The 20,865-nt window shown below is 45.9% G+C and overlaps 1 protein-coding gene across 1 annotated transcript in view; it reads right to left on the reverse strand.

Moving 5' to 3' along the window:
- Positions 1 to 249: 249 nt before the first annotated feature.
- LOC119181490 (polyadenylate-binding protein-interacting protein 1) overlaps positions 250 to 20,865 on the reverse strand; it is a 33,966-nt gene continuing 13,350 nt past the window's right edge. The window contains exons 8-10 of the mRNA XM_037432744.2: positions 19,256 to 19,358; positions 2,025 to 2,134; positions 250 to 745 (exon numbers count right to left, since the gene is read on the reverse strand). Of these exons, the coding sequence (XP_037288641.1) occupies positions 649 to 745; positions 2,025 to 2,134; positions 19,256 to 19,358 (310 nt within the window). The 3' untranslated portion in view covers positions 250 to 648. The remainder of the gene's footprint in view (positions 746 to 2,024; positions 2,135 to 19,255; positions 19,359 to 20,865) is intronic.

Raw genomic sequence — 20,865 nt, forward strand, 5'->3', positions numbered from 1 at the left:
CATTTGATGCGGGATTTCAAGTGACCCGTAACACGCGTTCAAGTAAAAATAATCGGCTTTCGCAGACATCAAAAGGATAAGAAGTTGTACCTGTATCATTACAAAATGTGATCTTTTCAAATCGTACAGGTACAAGCACCCCTTAACTTTCTAAAGTTATTGCCAAGCCTTAGGAGTGATGCTCACTATACCTCTGTCACACAACTTACCTGCACATACCATCGAGACCAATGGATACACAACAGACAGTTCCTGCAAAACGTCTTCTCTGTTTATTATTCAATGGATAGTCGTCCAAAAAGCAGCATTTTGTGCGTCGAGAATGTACAAGCGCTTGTTGCATTACATTCGATGGCCTGAATTGCATTGTAACATGTAAGATGCGCAGGTGACGTATGTGACGGAAAAAAAAAAAAACTTGAATAAACTGAGGTAACAGAAAAATGCCTTGCCAACATACAAAAGCAATAAAAAAAATATGGGCAAGGTGGTAACACACTGCATTTCCCACTCCGTAAAAAAATGCATAAAAAAAACGACAAGCCGCAATATGAACACTTAAGAGAAACAGCCCTTGATGCATTTCCCTCCCACTCGTTGGCCAACCCACCCCGGAGCCCTCCCCTGCGTGTCAAAATACAAAAATGTTCATCGTCCCGATTCCTTGAGAAATTCTTCGTAGGCTGCCGCAACCTCGTCATCCATTTCGTCATTGCCCATATCATTGGAGTACATGCCCCCATCACTGAAATAAAAAAGAAAGAACTGTTTACAAGAATGAACAATGACTAAGCTACAATGCCGCTAATTAAATACGAGACAATCATTACCCGAACTTATTCTGTCATGTGTTGACACAATGCCAACAGAGAAGTTTCACAAAACAGGAAACAGAAGAGTGCCTAGAGAAGAGAACACAACTTTATTGTCGTCAGACTTAAGGAGGTAGGTGACCCGCCAGGCTGAACCTGATGGCCACCTCCTCTGCCCTTTGTACGGCCTGGAGCTGAACGGCCAGGCTGGTGGAGGTCAGAACTGCCTCCCACCCCTCTGGCGAGGGAGCGGCTAGGAGATCGAGAGAGGGGGGATCTTCCCTGCCTAAAAATGATGACTAAAGACATCAGAGCCACCATTAAAGGAATGGATTCACTGTTGGCTAAGCTACTCGGCTGCTGACCCGCAGGTCGCGGGATCAAATCCCGGCTGCGGCGGCTGCATTTCCAATGGAGGCGGAAATGTTGTAGGCCCGTGTGCGCAGATTTGGGCGCACGTTAAAAAACCCCAGGTGGTCAAAATTTCCGGAGCCCTCCACTACGGCGTCTCTCATATTCATATGGTGGTTTTGGGACGTTAAACCCCACATGTCAATCAATCTATCAATCATCACTGTTTGTATTATGCTAAAAACGCAGAAAACTTATCACACAGGGGCTTTAACTTAACCCGATACTTTCAGAATGTCTTATAAGTGGATCAGCCTCTCCACACTTCTCTATACTCCTGTATTATAGAAAGTCGGCATTAAAAACATTTTAAAAGTAACTGTAAACTGAAGTTATTTCAAAATAATTGCAGATGTACCAGTGTAAGAATATTATAAAAGTTTACCACCCTTCAGCATTAGTTTCACCATTGTTACATTACTTTCACCAAGAGGTAACATTAGCACATGGGATGAAATTAACTAAAATTTATTGTTAATAGAATTCTGTGCCGACGCCTAGCATCCCTTGACAATGTGTTTTAACAGACTATTGGGGGGCACATGCTCTTAGAAGCACATTTCCTGCTCGTCTGAATAAATTCTTAGTAGAGCCACTTTATATGGAAGCACAACTGACGGCACCACAAAATAATCACAGCACGTGCTGCCTTGCATTGTTTATGTTCAGGTGCTGTCGTTGTTTGTACTGCCCCATCAAGATGTTCAAACGAGCATTTGTTCAGACAGATAGATAGGAAAGGTGGAAGTTCTCGCATACAAAATTTAATCATTGTTAAATGCCAAAGGGTACCACACTCACTCTGCAAGTTCGAGGCCGCCCATCTGTTCTTCGAGGAGCAGTTCTTGGACAAAGTTCTCCTCTTCTCTGGAGAGCGGCACACCGTCAGGACCGCACGTTATTGGAAGATTCTGCATCGTGATAAAACATGGACACAAAACAGGTCACGCTTAGAGCACACCAAAAGCTGAGGAGAGAATAGCAATTCAAAAGGATAAAGGCAGAGTTCCGGAATATTGTACATTATTACTCGCAGTTTAGACTGATATACTATTGTTAATGAACTATATTATAGTTAATTTTGACATCACAGGCTCATTACTAAATGAGAAAAAAAGTTAGAAGTTGAATTTACTAATTTCATGCTCAAACCATGACACCCGAATGTTGTGGCATCATGAAACTCGACCTTTATCTTTCCGTTGCATTTCTCGCAATGGCTTGGCATTACTTCCTGAAACTTGCAATGTCAAGTCTACGGCTCCGCAGGAACTCGATGTAGTCTATTTTTAATTATGAAGGATTACACAGACCCTAGCAGGTGCTGCTGTCACAATTTAGGCTCTCCTGGTGTAGTCGGTGTCAAAACTTTAAGGCGTCGTTGCAGTTGACTTTTTTTGGTCTGCCAAGCGTCCTCCCAAGGCAATAGCAGTTTTTGGTACCATGGAAGGTTAGTTTGTACATAACACAAGTGAAGTTAAGAAACCACAGAAGCATTTTAGACACAAGAATTGTAATGAAATTCTGGACCACCTAAAGATCCTGCTTTCCGATACTTTATGTATGTGGCATCCCCTGTTCAGAGCACTTTCATCATATCTGTTAATAATTGAGTACTACTGAAAGGCTGCTAATTGATATATTTAGCTAGTGGCACTGCAGCCAGGCCGAGATTTTTTTTTTTGCATTACATTGCATGCCTTCATATGTACACTGCTGATTTATTAACAATTTAACAAAAAATAAGATTTTCATGTTGATGGCCTTAAAGAGGGACGAGTGTGTTACGCGCGAAAATCTGAACTTAGTGTGATTGCGAAACAAAAAAGAAATAAAGTCAGCCTATATTACCTAAACAAGATGCCAATCACTGAAAGGGGACATTACATTGTACATTAACATTGACACACTTCTGGCAACTGGGATACAACTGAACAGTGTGTGGGCGCGTCATGTGGAAAATGATAAAAAAAGAAAGCTACACTTTTTGTGATGCTTTTGAGGAAAGAAGAAAAGCTGATATGGGAGAATGTCATAATGAAGTCTTTATCCAACAAGAAAATACCGCGATTACACTACCCTACATTTGTTACAGGTGCTTGGTCCCCGAATGCCCACATTGGCACAACACCCTTTAATGTTACCTCGGTAATGTCCCACAACTCATTAGCATCATCACTGGCCTATTAATGTCCACTGCAGGACTGAAGCGTCTCCACTTTCACCGGCCGAATCCATTTTATGCCAACAAACATTAATATGACACCGATTTTTACTTGGAACCAATTCTGCAACCCAGTGACCCCCCATTTATCAGCCATACACAGTACACAGCCTGCTCAACTCCAAATTTACAGAACACTCAAACAGGTAGTGACACAAAATTTTAAAGGCAAGGCGATTCGAGAGATATATTTGTATGGATACACACAAATCTACGAAATATTAACGAAGTGTTTTCCTCGTAAGTGCATGTTTTGAAAGGGAGTGCATCCCAGCAGAGACAACTTGGCTTGAATGTAAACAACCAGCTACTTCACAAATCGAGTTTGTGTTAGCTGCCATGCTCCTTGCATGCATTGTTTCCTATACTTGTCAACATGGTGCATGACGACTGCACCCCTATTTTGTTCGCTCATATGCACGGCTGCACTTTCAAAAAAACCTGCTGGGTCCCATTAAATCAACACACTCAGAAACTGAGCCGCAACTGGACACTATAAAACATCTCCATGTAATTAACCCTTCAGCGTTGGAGCAACGCCTCCTCTATTTAGATGCCTGCCGCATGAAAGGGAAAACAGCTGCCACACCCTTTCCCTCCTTCATTTTAGAATGTTGTCGGTCGCTAGCGTCACCTGTGGCGGACGGTGCAACAACACAACACTTTGCATAGCCTCCGAAATAGTGGTGTACAGTTGCAGGTCTCTAACAACTCTCGACTGACGCGCCCCTATAAGCCGCAGGTGAAAAACGCTTAGCTGGTACCGCCATGATGATAGTGTCGGTCGCAACTGCCACCGCACGGCGCTTGCTCAAAACTGAAGGCAGGCCAACTCCGCTGGGAGCGCGAGCCATTCGTCAGGCATCTTTCTAGAGGAGGCGTTGGTTGAAGAAAATGAAATTTCCAGCGGTTATGGGTAAGGCATTAGCTACATACTGCAAGACAAAAAAAAAAAAAAAGAACAATATGTAAAGTGTTTGTGTCTTTACCACTTAATTGCACACAGAAACATAGACCATTATAGTCAGCTCATTTATGCTCACCGTTGTCTTTTTCCAACATCACAAATGTGATTCTACACTACTTTTTAACCTTATTTAGGGGCAAAGCTCCTTGAAGTCGAAGCTCATCCATTGCCGGCGTTGTGCGTCAATGATGAACAAGCACTTTCCAGACCACACATTCTCTTTCTGCCATCATGGAACATCCCATGCAAGGTACCGCCATGCTATACGCCATGACGCTGATGATCACCGACAACAACTAGCTTATGCAGTGGATGGCGTCTCAATGTGCTCTACGATGCATATCATATGACTGGAAACAACCACCAGGGCAACGTGCCCAGACCTCGTCTCTGCCAACTTCAGTCTAGATCCAATACCACAAAGCAATAATAATGATGGCAAAACGAAATTCACAACTCAACAAAACAGGTGATTCACAGTAACACCGAACGATTCCACTAGTTCGCCTACTGACCATCACTTTGTGACTATGCCACGATTTTTTTTTTTTTTCTGTTAACCCTACATATTTTTTCTCCTGATGCCAATACCAATATATAATGCAACGACTGTACCCTCTTCGTGGCAAGGATAGCAATAAACAACTGTTCACAACAGGATAGATAGGTTGGCTAGTTGGCAGTTCACATTCTTTCAGCAAACTGGCAGCGTAGACACACAACAGACAGAGAAGAGTCACACAGCACGAGTTCTCACTAACAACTGGTTTATTTTTCACGTACGAAAGACACATATTGTCAAGCAGCAAAGGACGACGCAGTTGTCTATGAGGAAAACAAGTTTATTGGAGCAAACCTGTGCTCCCCTAACAACTGAAAAAATACACACGCGGCGAAGCAGCGGCCAGCAAAACGACGGGCACGCTAGTGAGCGTCGGTGATCGAATGACGCGGCATCGGCTGTGCGGGAATTTATATCCCTTGGCCCGAGGGCTTCTCGAATAGTAGAATTGTATCGAGAATGCCGTGATAGCGTTTGTTAGAAACACTGTTCGTTCGAACAGCGCCTCTAACAAACAACGCTTGAAGCGTTGTTTCTATCAAACAACGCCTGAAGCGTTGTTCGATAGCGTTTGTTCAAAACGCTGTGGTAGCGTTTGTTCGAAACTCTGTGAAAACGGCGATAGCACAGGCCGGTGCAGCCAGGCCGAAAAAACAAAACACAAATAAACAAACCCAATGCATGGTTCGCGGCATTACCCCCCCTCTAAGAGTGCATCGACCCGATGCTAACATAAGGGACAGTCCACACAAATTAAAAGTTCGTCATCGTCCGTAGAAAGGTCTTAAGCGAACCATATGGACGACTTCGGGCCGCGTGCGTCGTCGTGATGTACGGGAGTCCCCATCGGGGATCACTCCGTACGTTATTTGGCCAACACGTTGTAGAATCTGGTAGGGTCCGAAATAGTGTCGTAGAAGTTTCTCACCGAGTCCACAACGTCGAATGGGAGTCCAAACCCACACACGATCTCCAGGATGGTACTCGGCGTCGGAGATTGTAGCGTCCGGCATCCACCAGTTGCTGGTCCGTTATACGAGCTCGAGCGAGCTGGCGGGCCTCCTCCGCACGTTGGAGGTATCCTTGGACGTCGGCATTGAGGTCGTCGTCTTCTACGTGCGGAAGCATGGCGTCGAGCATCGTAGTCAGCCGTCTTCCATAGACGAGCTCGAACGGTGTCATCTGCGTGGTTTCTTGAATAGCCGTGTTGTACGCAAACGTGACGTACGGGAGGACTTCGTCCCACGTCTTATGTTCAACGTCGACGTACATAGACAGCATATCCGCGATTGTCTTATTGAGCCGTTCCGTTAGTCCATTCGTTTGGGGGTGGTACGCCGTCGTTCTTCGGTGATCTGTGTTGCTGTAGCGTAAGATTCCTTGCATGAGCTCCGCAGTGAAGGTCGTTCCGTGGTCCGTGATTAGGACCTCAGGGGCTCCATGTCGCAGCACAATTTGGTTAATAAAGAACTTTGCAACTTCTTGTGCAGTTCCCCTAGGAAGAGCGGTGGTCTCTGCGTAGCGCGTCATGTAGTCTGTCGCTACGACAATCCATTTGTTCGCGGATCGGGATGTAAGGAACGGGCCCAGAAGGTCCATTCCGATCTGATGGAAGGGCCTCGTTGGGACGGCGATCGGCTGAAGTCCGGCTGGTCTCGTCGGTGGTGTTTTTCGTCGCTGGCAGTCACGGCAGCTCCGGACGTAGTGGGTGACATCGGATGTAAGGCGGGGCCAGAAGTATTTCGCCTTGATTTTTGTAATCGTGCGAGCTGTTCCGAGATGTCCGGAAGACGGGTCGTCGTGGCACGCTTCCAAAATTTCGTCACGAAGGTCTGCGGGGATGACAAGTAGATAATTCGTTCTCGTTCCGCTGTTGAAATTCTTCTTCACTAGGATGGAGTTTTTGAGGCTGAATGCTGGTAAGTTGCGCTTGAACGCCTTAGGCACGGCGACGTTGCGTCCTTCGAGGTAGTCGATCATGGCGCGGAGGTCAGGGTCGGCACGCTGCTGGGCGGCTAGGTCGCTCTCTGTCACGACTCCGAAGAGCGCGCTGCCTTCATCGGAGTCCTGTGGTGGTGGGTCGACGGGGGCGCGGGACAGGCAGTCGGCGTCGAAGTGTTTCCTGCCGGATTTGTAGAATATTGTAACGTCAAACTCTTGCAGGCGCAAGCTCCACCGCCCAAGACGGCCAGAGGGGTCCTTCAAGTTGGCGAGCCAACACAGCGCATGATGGTCTGTCACAACCTTAAACGGTATACCATAGACGTATGGGCGAAATTTTGAAATGGCCCATATGATAGCCAGGCACTCTTTCTCGGAGGCAGAGTAGTTTCTCTCCTCCTTCGACAGACCACGGCTTGCATAGGCGATTACCTTTTCGTAACCGCTTTGCTTTTGGACGAGGACGGCACCCAAACCGATATCACTGGCGTTCGTGTGCATTTCCGTTTCGGCGTTTTCGTCGAAATGAGCGAGCACGGGCGGGTTTTGCAGGCGTTGTTGCAGCTCGCAGAATGCCTTTTCTTGGTCGTTTTCCCAGCTGAAAGGGGTGCTTTCTTTCGTCAGGCACGTGAGTGGCTCTGCAATGCGTGCGAAGTTTGCGACGAAGCGCCGGTAGTATGCACACAGTCCGAGAAACCTTCGCACACCCTTCTTATCTTTCGGCCTTGGGAAGTTCGCAATGGCTGATGTTTTTGCCGGGTCAGGTAGGACTCCCATGGCGTTCACGACGTGACCCAAGAACTTGAGTTCCTCGTACGCGAAACGGCACTTCTCAGGCTTCAGCGTTAACCCCGACGTACGAATGGCCTCGAGTACAGATTCCAACCTTGTGAGGTGTTCGTCGAAAGTCCGCGCGAATACGACAACGTCGTCGAGGTATTTGAGGCAAGTGTGCCACTTCAGGCCTGCTAGCACAGTGTCCATGACTCTCTGAAACGTTGCGGGCGCCGTGCACAGCCCAAACGGCATCACCTTGAACTCGTATAGACCGTCCGGGGTTATAAATGCAGTCTTCTCTTGGTCTCTCTTGCCACTTCAATTTGCCAGTAGCCGGTCTTCAGATCCATGGATGAGAAGTACTTGGCGTGGCAGAGGTGGTCGAGGGCGTCATCGATTCGTCGCAGGGGATACACGTCCTTTTTGGTGATTTTGTTTAGTCTCCGGTAGTCAACGCAGAATCTTAAAGTGCCATCTTTTTTCTTCACGAGTACAACCGGCGCAGCCCACGGACTTTTTGATCTGAGCATGTCATCAACTTGAGTCCGGATGGCTTCGCGCTCGTGTGAAGAAACGCGGTACGGTGACTGTCTGGTAGGTCGGGCTCCATCTTCGGTTATTATCCGGTGCTTCGTCAAAGGTGTCTGACGTAACTTCGAGTTCGAGGAAAAACACTCGCTGTAGCGACGGAGCAACTCCAGTAATCTGTCCCGATTTTCTTGCGACAGCGCCGGGTTCACGTCGAAAGGATGTGGCAGCCTGGAAGCATCTGCGCGTGTGCGTTAAAAGGTGGCGACCGCAATCACTTGACTCGCTTCTTGCGTTTCTTCGAGGAACGCCATTGCAGCGCCCTTGTTTAGATGCTGGTACTCCTCGGTAAAATTGGTGACCAAAACGTGCGATCTGCGTTGCTTAAACCGCGCAATGCCTCTTGCGACAGACACACCGCGGTCTAGAAGCAACCTTTGGTCAGTCTCCACGATAGCCTCGACGTCAGGAGCAGCACCTTCACAATAGACGGCGATCATCAAGCTTGCGCGGGGTGGCAGGGTGACGTGATCGTCGGCGATTCTTACAGCAGCACGGTGTCCGAGGTTCGGCTGCGGCGTCGTGGAGTGATCCGAAGAAAACGTTATCGACCTGGTCTGCAGATCAATTATTGCGCCATTGTCCGCCAAAAAGTCCATTCCGAGAATTACGTCGCGGGAGCAGTTAGGCAAAATGACGAACTACGAAGGGTACGTAGTGCCGTTTATGGTGAGGCGCGATGTGCACATTCCACTTGGGGTCACGAGGTGGCCTCCTGCTGTGCATATGTGCGGACCGTCCCATCTGGTCGTAACTTTCTTTAGCTTGGACGCGAATGACCCGCTCATGACCGAGTAGTCGGCTCCCGTGTCGATGAGGGCGACTACGTCAAGGCCGTCGATGGACAACTGGACGTCGGATGCCGCTTTCCTCGAATTTCGGGTGCGTCGGGGCGTCGTATCGCGGCTTGCACGTGTTGATGGTCGGGCACTATGCGTCGTCATCGTCGTCTTCTCAGCGGCAGGCTTCGTCATTTCGGGTACGCGTCGCGCAGCGTAGCTGTCGTCGTTTTCGGGGGTCTCGTCAGGGTGTCGCCGGGTCATCGGGATGAGGGCATGTCGTGAGTCACGGTCTTGCGTCGTTGGAGGGTTTTCATTTTCTCGCCGTTGTGCAACTTCACCTCCAGAAGTTGCTGCTTTTAGTTTCCCCCTTGTGGGCTGGGGGACCTTCCACGGGGCGAAGTCAGCATGGCTGCGACGGTTGGGGGATTGGTACAGGTAGGGCGACGGCGAACGGTTGAAACGGGATGGTCCACGGCTGGTGTTCGACAGGTATTCTTCGATCTCAAATGCGCGCTGGCCGGCTCGCGGGCGGGTTGCGTCGACGGAGAACCCACGCAAACCCAGCCTCTTGTACGAGCAGCGGCGGTAGACGTGGTCGGCCTCTCCGCAGTGGTAGCACAGCGGATGATTATCTGGCGTTCGCCACACCTCGGTCTTCCTGGGCGCCTGGTTTCGGGTTACAGGGGGTCGGGCGGGCGACATTGGGCGGCGGTACGGCGGGGCCTTTTGATAACGGGTTGGGACGGGTCGGGGTCGACGAGCAGCAGCGGAGTAGGTCATCGCTTGTGGTTCGCAAGGTGCTTCCGACGGCGTGGAATTCCCCAGTGCTTGCTGAACCTCCTCGCGGACGACGTCAGGGAGGGAGGCGACTTGGGGCTGCGGCGTTGCTGGGAACAATTTCCTCAGTTCCTCGCGAACGACGGCGCGGATGGTCTCCCGCAAGTCTTCCGTCGCCAATCCAGGGGCGTTTACCGGGTTCACCGAAAGGGTGTTGAGTGGTCTATCGTATTGCCGCGAGCGCATATCCAAGGTCCTCTCGATCATCGAAGCCTCGGTGACGAACTCAGCGACGGTCTTAGGGGGGTTGCGGATGAGTCCAGCGAAGAGCTCCTGTTTAACTCCCCGCATCAGAAAGCGCACCTTCTTCTCTTCTGCCATTTCGGGGTCAGCTCTCCGGAACAGCATCTTCATCTCCTCAGCGAACAGTACAACACCTTCGTTAGGGTGTTGCATTCGCGTCTCCAACAAAAGGGCGGCTAGTTCTTTCCGCACAACCGTAGCGAATGTTTTGAGGAATTCGCTCTTAAAGACAGTCCAGTCGGTTAGGGAGCCTTCATGGTTCTCAAACCACATTCGAGCTGCATCCTCCAAATAGAAGAAGACATGACGAAAAGTTTCTTCGTCATCCCACCTGTTAAAGATGCGGATGCGCTCCAGTCCTTCCAGCCACTCTTCCGGGTCTTCACCAGGAGATCCTCGGAATGATGGGGGCACACGAGGTTGTTGCAGAATGACGGGAGGGTTGGTAGCGCTGGTCATGGTGCCTGCCTTGATCATCGTGGTTTTTACGTCTTCTTTCCTTTTTTTATCCGGGAGCGGTCCAAACTCTGGCTGAAGGCCTTGCTGTCGACGGCTGACACGAGTTGGGCGTGCTTGTCGGCTTGGCAATGGCTTAGGGTTCATGTACCCCGCACCTCCACCAGATGTCACGCAGCAAAGGACGACGCAGTTGTCTATGAGAAAAACAAGTTTATTGGAGCGAACCTGTGCTCCCCTAACAACTGAAAAAATACACAGGCGGCGAAGCAGCGGCCAGCAAAACGATGGGCATGCTAGTGAGCGTCGGCGATCAAATGACGCGGCATCGGCTGTGCGGGAATTGATATCCCTCGGCGCGAGGGTTTCTCGAATAGTCGAATTGTATCGAGAATGCCGTGATAGCGTTTGTTAGAAACGCTGTTTGTTCGAACAGCGCTTCTAACAAACAACGCTTGAAGCGTTGTTTCTATCGAACAACGCCTAAAGCGTTGTTCGATAGCGTTTGTTCGAAACGCTGTGAAAACGGCGATAGCACAGGCCGGCGCAGCCAGGCTGAAAAAACAAAACACAAATAAACAAACCCAATGCATGGTTCGCGGCAATATATATACAAGGGTGAGCATGTCAACAAGATTATGACGACAGTACAGGTTTGAATGTACACTTCAGAAAACATAAAGGTTCCTTGAAAAGTACCCCATATTGCCTTTCAGCTTCGCATTGCGATTCGTGCAAATGCCATCTATTGCTCGAGAAAACAAGTGTTCTTTCCCGAGATGCGCTTCGAACTACGTGTGAAATTTCTCAAGAGCATCACATTTCCAGGAATGCAAGCCAGCGTACCAGACATCCTTCTTTATAGCTACATGACTATGAGTTTAACTATACAGATAATTAATTCATAGACAAGTGCCTCGATGATAAGCTTTGCATGCTGCTCCTACTGTCGTCATAAAGTTGTTGTCATGGGCAGCATTGTATATTTATGCATTTTTCAAACGTGAGAAATAAACCAGTTGATAGTGAGTGCTCATGTTGCGTGGCTCTTCTCTGCTATGCACTTCCGGGCTCCCAGTTCGCTGAAAGAATAAAAACTGTTCACAACTTGGCAATGCCAGCACTACGTCCTTGAACACACCTTTACTCTTCCACAAGTTTTCTTCTCGTTATAACAGTCCCCAGTAACTGCTGTGAGCTTTAGATAACTATGCTTTAACAGGCGTTTGTACAATGAATGCCATACACAAATTTTTCTTCTCTCAACAGGTTACTGAACAATAGTTATAATTTACAGAGGTTCAATTGCATTAACTTGGAATGCCATATTAGGTCGTTCATTTTTCAATATGGGCAGATTTGCTAGTCGCCTTGAAATGAGTATTAGTACAGACTCTTTGAATGGAACACTAAATTGAAACAATGAATCCATTTAAATTGATAAATTACACTTTCAAAAACCTAGTGTTGTGGCTTTCACAATCACTGGCTTATTAACAGCAATGAAAACCAAGGCTAAGGTTTCACTTTTAAATTTTATGCCAAAATGTCAGCATGACACCATGATAAAGTAATTTCCTAAATCTCTGCATGTGTGGTACCCTCAGAAGACAATGCAGTTCATTTTTATCAATAAGACTACGTTGGCCCTATTAGGTGCCGTCAAAATCTTTGATATCATGGCAAATGATGTGGGAACTTCAAGGTGACATGCACTTTTTTGTAGGCTTTATAAAATGTCTTCCAACCGCAAACAAGGGAATTTTGGTTTTGCAAAAAATGTAATATACTGCTACGAGAAAAATGATTTTTATCTTTAGTGTCCTTTTAATATATACCTTTTCGCACATCTGGAAAATGCATCATGGCACAATGACAAACACGAAGTACAGAAGAGCAAAAAAATAGCACAGGTGCTTTTTGTTTGATAATTTCGATTTGCAATGCCTTCCACAAAAAAAAAATAATAAATGCACAACCAATATGCCCACATCTCTTCCAAGTTACCTTTAGTAATTGAAGAAAGGCCACACTTTTGTAAAAGCCAGATGCCTGTCTTGGAAGTCTTATGATTTGGGCCAGAAACAACAAACTTTGCTGCTCAAGAGTTCAGGGCACATGGCCTGGGTCTTCAAACATTTATTATCAAAATAAGAGGCACACCTGATACCATGAACATAGCATATTACTGTAATCGAACCACCTTATAAAAGATACTGATGTGAGAGACAATTGGGTATAAGAAACACAGATGTGCCCATATTTAAATATGGGTTGACATGAAAATGCATACAGAATAACCCTGCTTATAAGAGACACGTCATATAAAAAACGAATTGCTCCTCAATGCAAGTCCCTTATAAAGGGGTTAAACTGCATATCACGATTACATCGGAAACGGTGATAAGTGCATATCTTATGTGTGTTGTGCACGGCTGGCATATATAAACGATTAAATGTGCCACGAAAACAACATTGTACAGTGTTTTCATACAAGAAGCCTCATTCACTGATGGGAAAAATCTAGACCGACAAGACTTACACTCGCGTAAAGGCCGCAGTTGCATGAACTGCAGAGAACCAGCCGTTACAGCTTGGCTGATTAGCAGCGTCGCGCTGCTAAGCCCACAGATGCTTCAAGATTTCAGCACTCCCTTCAAAATGCCCCCCCCCCCCCCCTGCGCTTAATATTGTGTGAACATTAAAAAAAACACAGTCAAGATTAGTCATGGGGTCATCCACTATGGCATGCCTGAAAACCGAATCTTGGCCCTGACATGCAAAAACACCAAAACTTATTCATTTCGGATTACAAAAGTGAAACACTTCATCTTTAGATGAGTGTGCACTGTATTTCTGTGCTGGCTGAACGAGTAAAGCAGCATCAGTGACAACTAAAGCCCCCTGAAGCTCATAAACTAGGGACACACTTTGAAGAAAGTGCACCTCCCTTTTTTTGCCCCCTCTGCCTTCTCCGATACCGCTGTTGCATTGCTATTAGCCAATCGACGTCATGTACGACCACACATCTATTTGTCAACAGTCACTCTTGACTGCCATCTTCACTCCAAATCTATCCACGCGCTAGTGGAGTGCACATATATCATGCGTATAAGAGTTGCTGCTCCGTGCACACTGTGTAGCAACATAAACCTAATTACAAGGGTGTGGTCACTTTTCATAGCTGTGGGTGGGTACTACGATTTTCTGAGTCCAAAAACAGCTTTTAGCAGTGGCAAAAGGCTCCTTGTGATACCGCCCCGTAGGCAGCATGATTTACGAAGAGAGACGTATAAATACACCAAATGAATAAATTTAAGGCCAATATGTTTGACTTGAGCCAAGTTATGGGTATCTCAGGGTATTAACTTACAATATTTGTACAATTCACAGGGAGTTATAACACTGTAAGACGGTTAGATTTCACCAAGCACGTCGGTGTTCCTCTTCGACATTCTGACAGCTTATGCATGATATTTACTTTGTATCAACAATACACTGTCTGCTTTCTGTATGCCACGTACCAAATGGCTTCAAGTTATGGATGTACTTTGCGAGCCAGACTAACATTCCAAATGGGGATTGTCTAGTTTACCGACACATGCGTCCATGCATGAGAATTTCATTTGGGGAGTTGAGAAACTCATTCAGGAACTCGTAGACGCTGACGTGTAAAGGACATAACAGTGCCATTGCCACCAAGTGTGCGTTTCTGCGTGCTTGGAACAAACACTGGCACGTAAGTGGTACTGAAGATTCACACTCCTTCGAACCTTTGGAGTGGCCACCACTAAATGCTACCAGCTTTCGTGCGTCGTAACTAATAAACTATGTGAATTCACCAGGCAAGATTGACGAGGGTTACTTAGGTTTTGGGAAGGGTTGCTGCACGCTGTGGCATTAGCTTTCAGTTTCAAACATGTCTTGCAAACACTCTCAGTAGAACTTTACGATACGGGTGCTTTACGAATGTTGTGTGCTGTATTGTAGTTCCAAGCATGTCATGGGCCACCATCACGCTAGTTTAGACACTTTAATTGTGGGATCATTATTAGAATATTGAAAAAGTGCACTTAATAAATTTTTATGACTAACTGAAGAGAAATATTGAGCTGTAAATGAAGATAATCTCAGCCACACTGCAACCACGAATGCTTGTAGTGCAGTGGCTGGCTGTGTGCTGATGAACTCTGTGAAATGTCGTCTGCTACACTGCTGCATCATTGCAGGCGGCACCATGATGAAAGAGGGAGCACAAACAGGGGGTAACTGATAAGGTATCAAAGCAGAGGAGGAGATTGTAGCTACTTTAAGAAGTTTCAAACATAGAGTTTCCCAAAATAAACTGGAGGGGACTATGGCGCTGCTATCATTCAGCAAGCATGGGAATGATGGGCAGTACACGGATTTGTCTAGTCTTTGTGCTTGCGGGATTCGAACGCACTTGCAGCCTTGTTTATTGTTGTGCTTTGGTTTTGTTTCAAACAAAAAAAAAAACGTTATGAACTTCAAGACTCGACTTGAAATGACGAGAATAAAATATTAAGGTGGTGAGGTGCGACATCATAACGTTTGGCCATTGTCATTTCATGACAAAGCAGCTCCAAGCCACACGAAGCGAAATGGAGCAAGAACGAAGATAAGCCAAGTACGTGAACTATCCAGCATGCCCATGCTCGCTGAAGTGCCGTGCGTTACAGCTCCCACAGACGCAAGCGCCAGAGTTCCCTCTAATGTATCTGTAGGAAAGAGTACGGTTTCAGGGGCTTTCCTGTCAACGACACCGTGCACGTAAGTGAGAGCGCGGCCAACTGGCCCAATTAGGCACGGCACCCTGCAGGAGAGAGCAAGAACGCCACGCCGTGTGAAAAGAATAACCGAAGGGCACAAAAATGAAAGAGACTCAGGTTTTGAAGGAAACATGCTTTACTTGTTGAAAATCATTCCAAAACTCAGAAGGACATACACAGCAAGCAAGAACGAAGATGAGACATCGCAGAGAGGAGCACCAGGGAGGGAAAACACAGCACACAAGCCCGAGAACAACACACAAGTGGCACTTTCTATTGGAGACAAGCCTGGAAAGAAGTGAGAAAAGACAGCATGCACTGGTAGTCGCAGGCAGCAGGCATGGCGGTTCCGCACAAGTGGCAGCAAAATGAAGTGAAAGAACAAAAGCAGTGCAAAAGCAAGAGCCAATGCAATAATAGATAACTTGACGACAACACTGAAAATGTGGCACTCATTTAGCTTCAGTTGCATACAACAAAAAGACAAATTATCACATAAAACGCTAAAAGCTGTCGTACCTAATGAGGCAGAGTTCTTAAAGGCGATATCACTATCATCAGGCAAGGCTGTACTTGAATGCATTAAAGGAGTACAGAGACAAAACGTCCTATGAGGAGATAGAGACATGCACATTCCACAAAATATAAATAATTAACACAGCATAAAACATATTTTAGGTCTATTTATGCAGCGCAAAACTTTGCACCTAGTAACACGAACTTAGATTTGCAGTTAGGAGCAGGAGGACAGCTATGTCATAAGTTTGTGTTGGCTGCCATGCTTCTTAGATGAGGCTCCCGCTACAGCTGTCAAATTAGTGCACATGATGCTGAAAGCGGCGCACGTGTCCCTGCTCTGTGTGAAGTTAGCTGTGCTTTACAATAGTAATAGTACTGCATTAGAACCACCTTTCTTGGTGCCTGCCTCAAGGTGGGATCTTACGCGGCTGCAAGTTCCTGCGTCTCTGCTCCTGACAACCCAGCATTGTCAATGGCCAAGACTCGTAGCATATACAGATAGCACCAGTTCGCACACCACGCATGCATGCTCATTTACTAAATGCGGTGTACTAAATATGCATGTCAAAGAACCCCAGACAGTCCAAATTAATCCAGACTCCTCCACTAAAACCTGTCTTATAATCATATTGTGGGTTTGGCACTTGAAACCCCAGAAATTTAATGAACTTATATGAAAGTAATGAGACACAAAGGAGTGGTAACAAAAAATTTAAGCACATCTTTTTTTTTGCCCTTAACTAGCGGTAAGTGACTTGTTAATAGACTCAGTGAAACTCATTTGCCCAAGCACAAAATGAATGTTTATTAACTATACGCTCATATTTTATGACCGGATGCACATTGATGTTGAGGATCAGTAAGAGAACCCTGACATAGTCTGCCAGCTAGTCAAAAACACTACCATGCAGCCACAAAAGCCAGTGATGTTGCTGGCCAGCTTTGGCAATATTCTCAGCCCTCCTGTTCTGTCTGCAGTGTTGAGCACTGCGAGCGCTTACTTCCTCGATCGTCAAACTACGTTGCTTATCTAGTGCGGCGATGGACGAAGGAGCTGGGAAAAGCGTGAAAAATCGGTCAGAAAAGGTCCATTTACTTTGTGAAGCTTCCCGGCGGCTGCAATTTTGTCCTTGCCATCATACAATTGAGGCAAAGTTTTCTACGATGCTTGCAGCAGCCTCAGTATTAGGCGTGCTTGACGATTTTTCACTTAGATCACTTCAAAAGTAGCATGTTGAGAAGTGACAAAGAAAGGCATGGAATCATTACATTGGCACACTGTAACAACGTGTATGTGTAACGAGTGAGCCGCGTGATGATCGCTTCACTGGCTCGCATTTAGATCCGATAACACTGCGTTCTAAAAGCATACCAATCTTACGCACACACGCTAGAGTGCTAACACAGTTATTTGTTCACTACACTGTATAGTCCCGGCACTAGACAGCATCAGTTTATCTGTAGAATTCCTAATGTTTGCGGATAGCAGGCAACTAGAGGTGTTGATGGCTGCTTCAGCAGCAGCAGCCGTGAAACCAGTAACGATATTTTGCGGCATTTTTTACAACCACAATATTTGTTTCTGTTTTTCTATACTCTGTTTCATACATCGTCTGTAACATTGTGGAGGTTTGGGAGACTTCTAGCTGTCGATGCATTCGCAACAAAAAGTATTTCAATGTTCTTACTACCAAGACCAGAATTTACTTTTCGTTATTACGGGAAGAAGAAATGAGAGATATTTTGTGCCTCACAAACAAAAACGGCGTTAAGTGTCTGTTATTATGCGGCTGGATAGCTTAGTTTCCACGTTGATGTCACATACGCGCTCTATGCACTAGACACGTCACAACGGCAGCTACCAGAGCTTTTCTATCTCATGACACCTCGATTGATTGATTTGTGGGGTTTATAGTCCCAAATCTACCATATGATTACGAGAGATGCTGTAGTGGAGGGCTCCAGAAATTTACCACCTGGGGTTCTTTGACGTGCACCCAAATATGAGCACACGGGCCTACAGCATTTTCGGCTCCATCAAAAATGCAGCCGCCACAGCCGGAATTTGATCCCATTACATGCAGGTCAGCAGCCGAGTTTTAGATGCCCGGCAATATATGGTGAATACAGTTACGGGCTTTGTAACAGTTCTCGATGCTTGTTTCTTTTGTTTTTTTTTTTTTTCAATCAGAATAATGACTCGATTTTTCAAAGAATGCCCCATATATTGAAAAGGCTAAAGTTCAAGCTACAGACACGTATCCGGAGTGCCATCTTCTTCCCAGCGCAGCAGGACACCGGAGCAGCAACACATGCTAGGAGGCACCAGCCACAGTAGATGTGATATACAATGTTGGATAAGTGCTGGTTATATCATGCCATATTGACAATGCCTATCTTCATCAGATATTCGAATTGGCTTTATCTCTTTTTCTGAATTTTCTCCAAACAGGAATATATTACTCTCTGCAACCTTTTGGAAGCGACTTCCAAGTAATCAGAGCACCTATAATAGTAAATATTGTCACAGGGTTAGGGTTAGGTTCAGAGCACAATTTCTGCAAGGTGCGTTTGACCAGATAAAGTAACGATGGCATGAGTTCATTGGTCCAGTGATGGCAGCAGATATTCATCGGTGGGTCAACGCAACTTCAAGACAGAAAATCATTTTTGTGCCATTTCTTTAGCAACCAATATTGTAAGCGGCAATGCCAGCATTTGCAATACGTCGCATTTGTTAGTCTGTAGAAAGCACGGCATACGTTTCCCGCTTCAGTTTGTAACATACCATGGCCACATTGGCCGACTAGAAAGTTCATATTTCCTGATTTCCTGCGAAGCATTAGTTTCCACGGCAACACACTTTTGTTTTGAAGTTGCATCGTCTCGCTGATAGGCATCAGCGGACCAATGGGTCTGCGTTGCGACTATTTGGGCAACTGCATCTGACGTGTGCCCTCACCTAAAAAGTATATATTTTACGCTGTGATTATCGTGGTTCAGGGTTAGGGTGGTCTACGCGTCGGGACAGGACTGGTTGATGATGCCTAAACTGCGTGTGGCCAACGTGACCTCTACTTCTTGCTAAAATCAAAACAACTGAAAAAATTTTTAGGCTGATAGAGTATTTCGATGCAGCATAATGCAATTTCAAGAAATTTCATAATCTTGGCTCAGGTTGACACAAAATATAGAGCTGTATCAAACTGGCACCGATGCAGCTGTGGCACCCCTGATCAATTTATCGATCGACCTGCCTACTTTACTCATTTTTCTTAACCACCTCACCGCTTCAAACATTAAACTTATTCCAATCACACTAAAATTATTTCAATCAATCAATCACCTCTTCAGATGGACATCCAGAAGGCGAGCTTGAGGAGGAAGACGATCGGCCCCAGTTCTTCTCACGTAGATCCAGGACATTTTTAATCATCAATGAGGCAGTTCTGCAAAACAAGCAAGTGCAGTTTCTGTTCAATCAGCTGGTGTTGGCATGGTGTTGGGTCGGTCGAGCAAATGAAGCAGTGAACATGAAATATTCACTCTTTGACTGTCAGGACGCCAAAATTTGAGAGCCATGTAGCTCCTTTAAACCCCTCAAACTTCGTTGCTACACCTTGCCTGGTGTAGGTCGTCTGGATTAGAATGAGTCGTAAAATGTGAATTAGCAGTAGTTCCAGCAATGTTCGTTTGCCAATTGCCAGTGCAGACACACTCAGGTCGTTGACATGATCATCGCAAGAACCAGAAAGAAATAAAACTTGCATAATACGAAAATCACATTACCCTGAGAAATCTCCAGAAGATATGAAACTAAGTGCAGTCGTTAAAGAGATACTCAACGAAAATTTTGCCAAGATTTTCAGCCAAATTAAGAGATAGGGGCCATAAATCGACAGACAACCTTTGTTACAAGCAGAAGCAACAGTAAAATAATGAAATTAAAGCGTTTTTCACAAATAACCGCATCTAGTGTTCGCGTCACGAACTAGGGAAGGTGACATTTGGTGACGTCACACACACACACCCGAAACGGGCAAGTCAACAATGCCAGCCTTCACCCGCGCCTCTCGACTCGCTAAACTCCCACTTCGGCTCCCAAAACCGGTAAGAACAGCAACAGCAGTGAACAATGCTTCAGGCTGGCGCAAAGCACCAGGGCATTTGTGGAAGAGAAAGAGTGGGATGAAAGGAGAGGTGGAGAAAAGGAGGACAGGAACACGTGCATAATGCATTCCCCTTGGCGAGTGTGACGTCGCGGCTCTCTCGAGCGGCTGCTGGGTGGCAAGAATCCATGAAAAATGCAGTCGACTCCCGCTAATTCAAACTCGAAGGGACCTCTGAATTTCGTTTGAATGATCAGAAGTTCTCAGATCGATGACTCTAGGTGAGGAGACCCCACACATTATGATTAGGCATTGATTTTACCACATTTAAAAAGTTTTTGTGTGTTTTTGAACCCTAACTGCATGCAGAGAACAGAAAGCAGAGGAGTAAGGTCCACAAGCTTTATGGCCATTTACTGCTGATCAGACCTTTTAATGAATTGCCACCTGCTTCTTTGTCATAGGTATGTGCCTTCAGCACAAAGCTCTCTATACCGAACGATAACCATAACAGTTTACCATGCATGTGCTTTGTTTAAAACATTTATTTACTAGCGATGATTTTTTCCTTGAAGGCCTGATGTGCTCATTTTTCATTTTTAGACTGTTAGGATTATATAAGCATGCAAATATTTAAATAGTAGTGGGAAACCAGCAGATATTTTCTGGCACGAGACTGCAAAAAGTATGAATTGACCGAATGATAAGAGTTTGAATCAAGAGGCTTATAGATACATTGAAAGAATAGAGGACCAACCGAAAAACTAATTTTGTTTGAACTAACCAAGAGTATGAATTATCAGAGTTTGAATTACCGAGAGTCTACTGTACAACAAACTGTTACAAA

Source organism: Rhipicephalus microplus, chromosome 10, assembly GCF_043290135.1.
Source record: "Rhipicephalus microplus isolate Deutch F79 chromosome 10, USDA_Rmic, whole genome shotgun sequence".
NCBI lineage: Eukaryota > Metazoa > Arthropoda > Arachnida > Ixodida > Ixodidae > Rhipicephalus > Rhipicephalus microplus.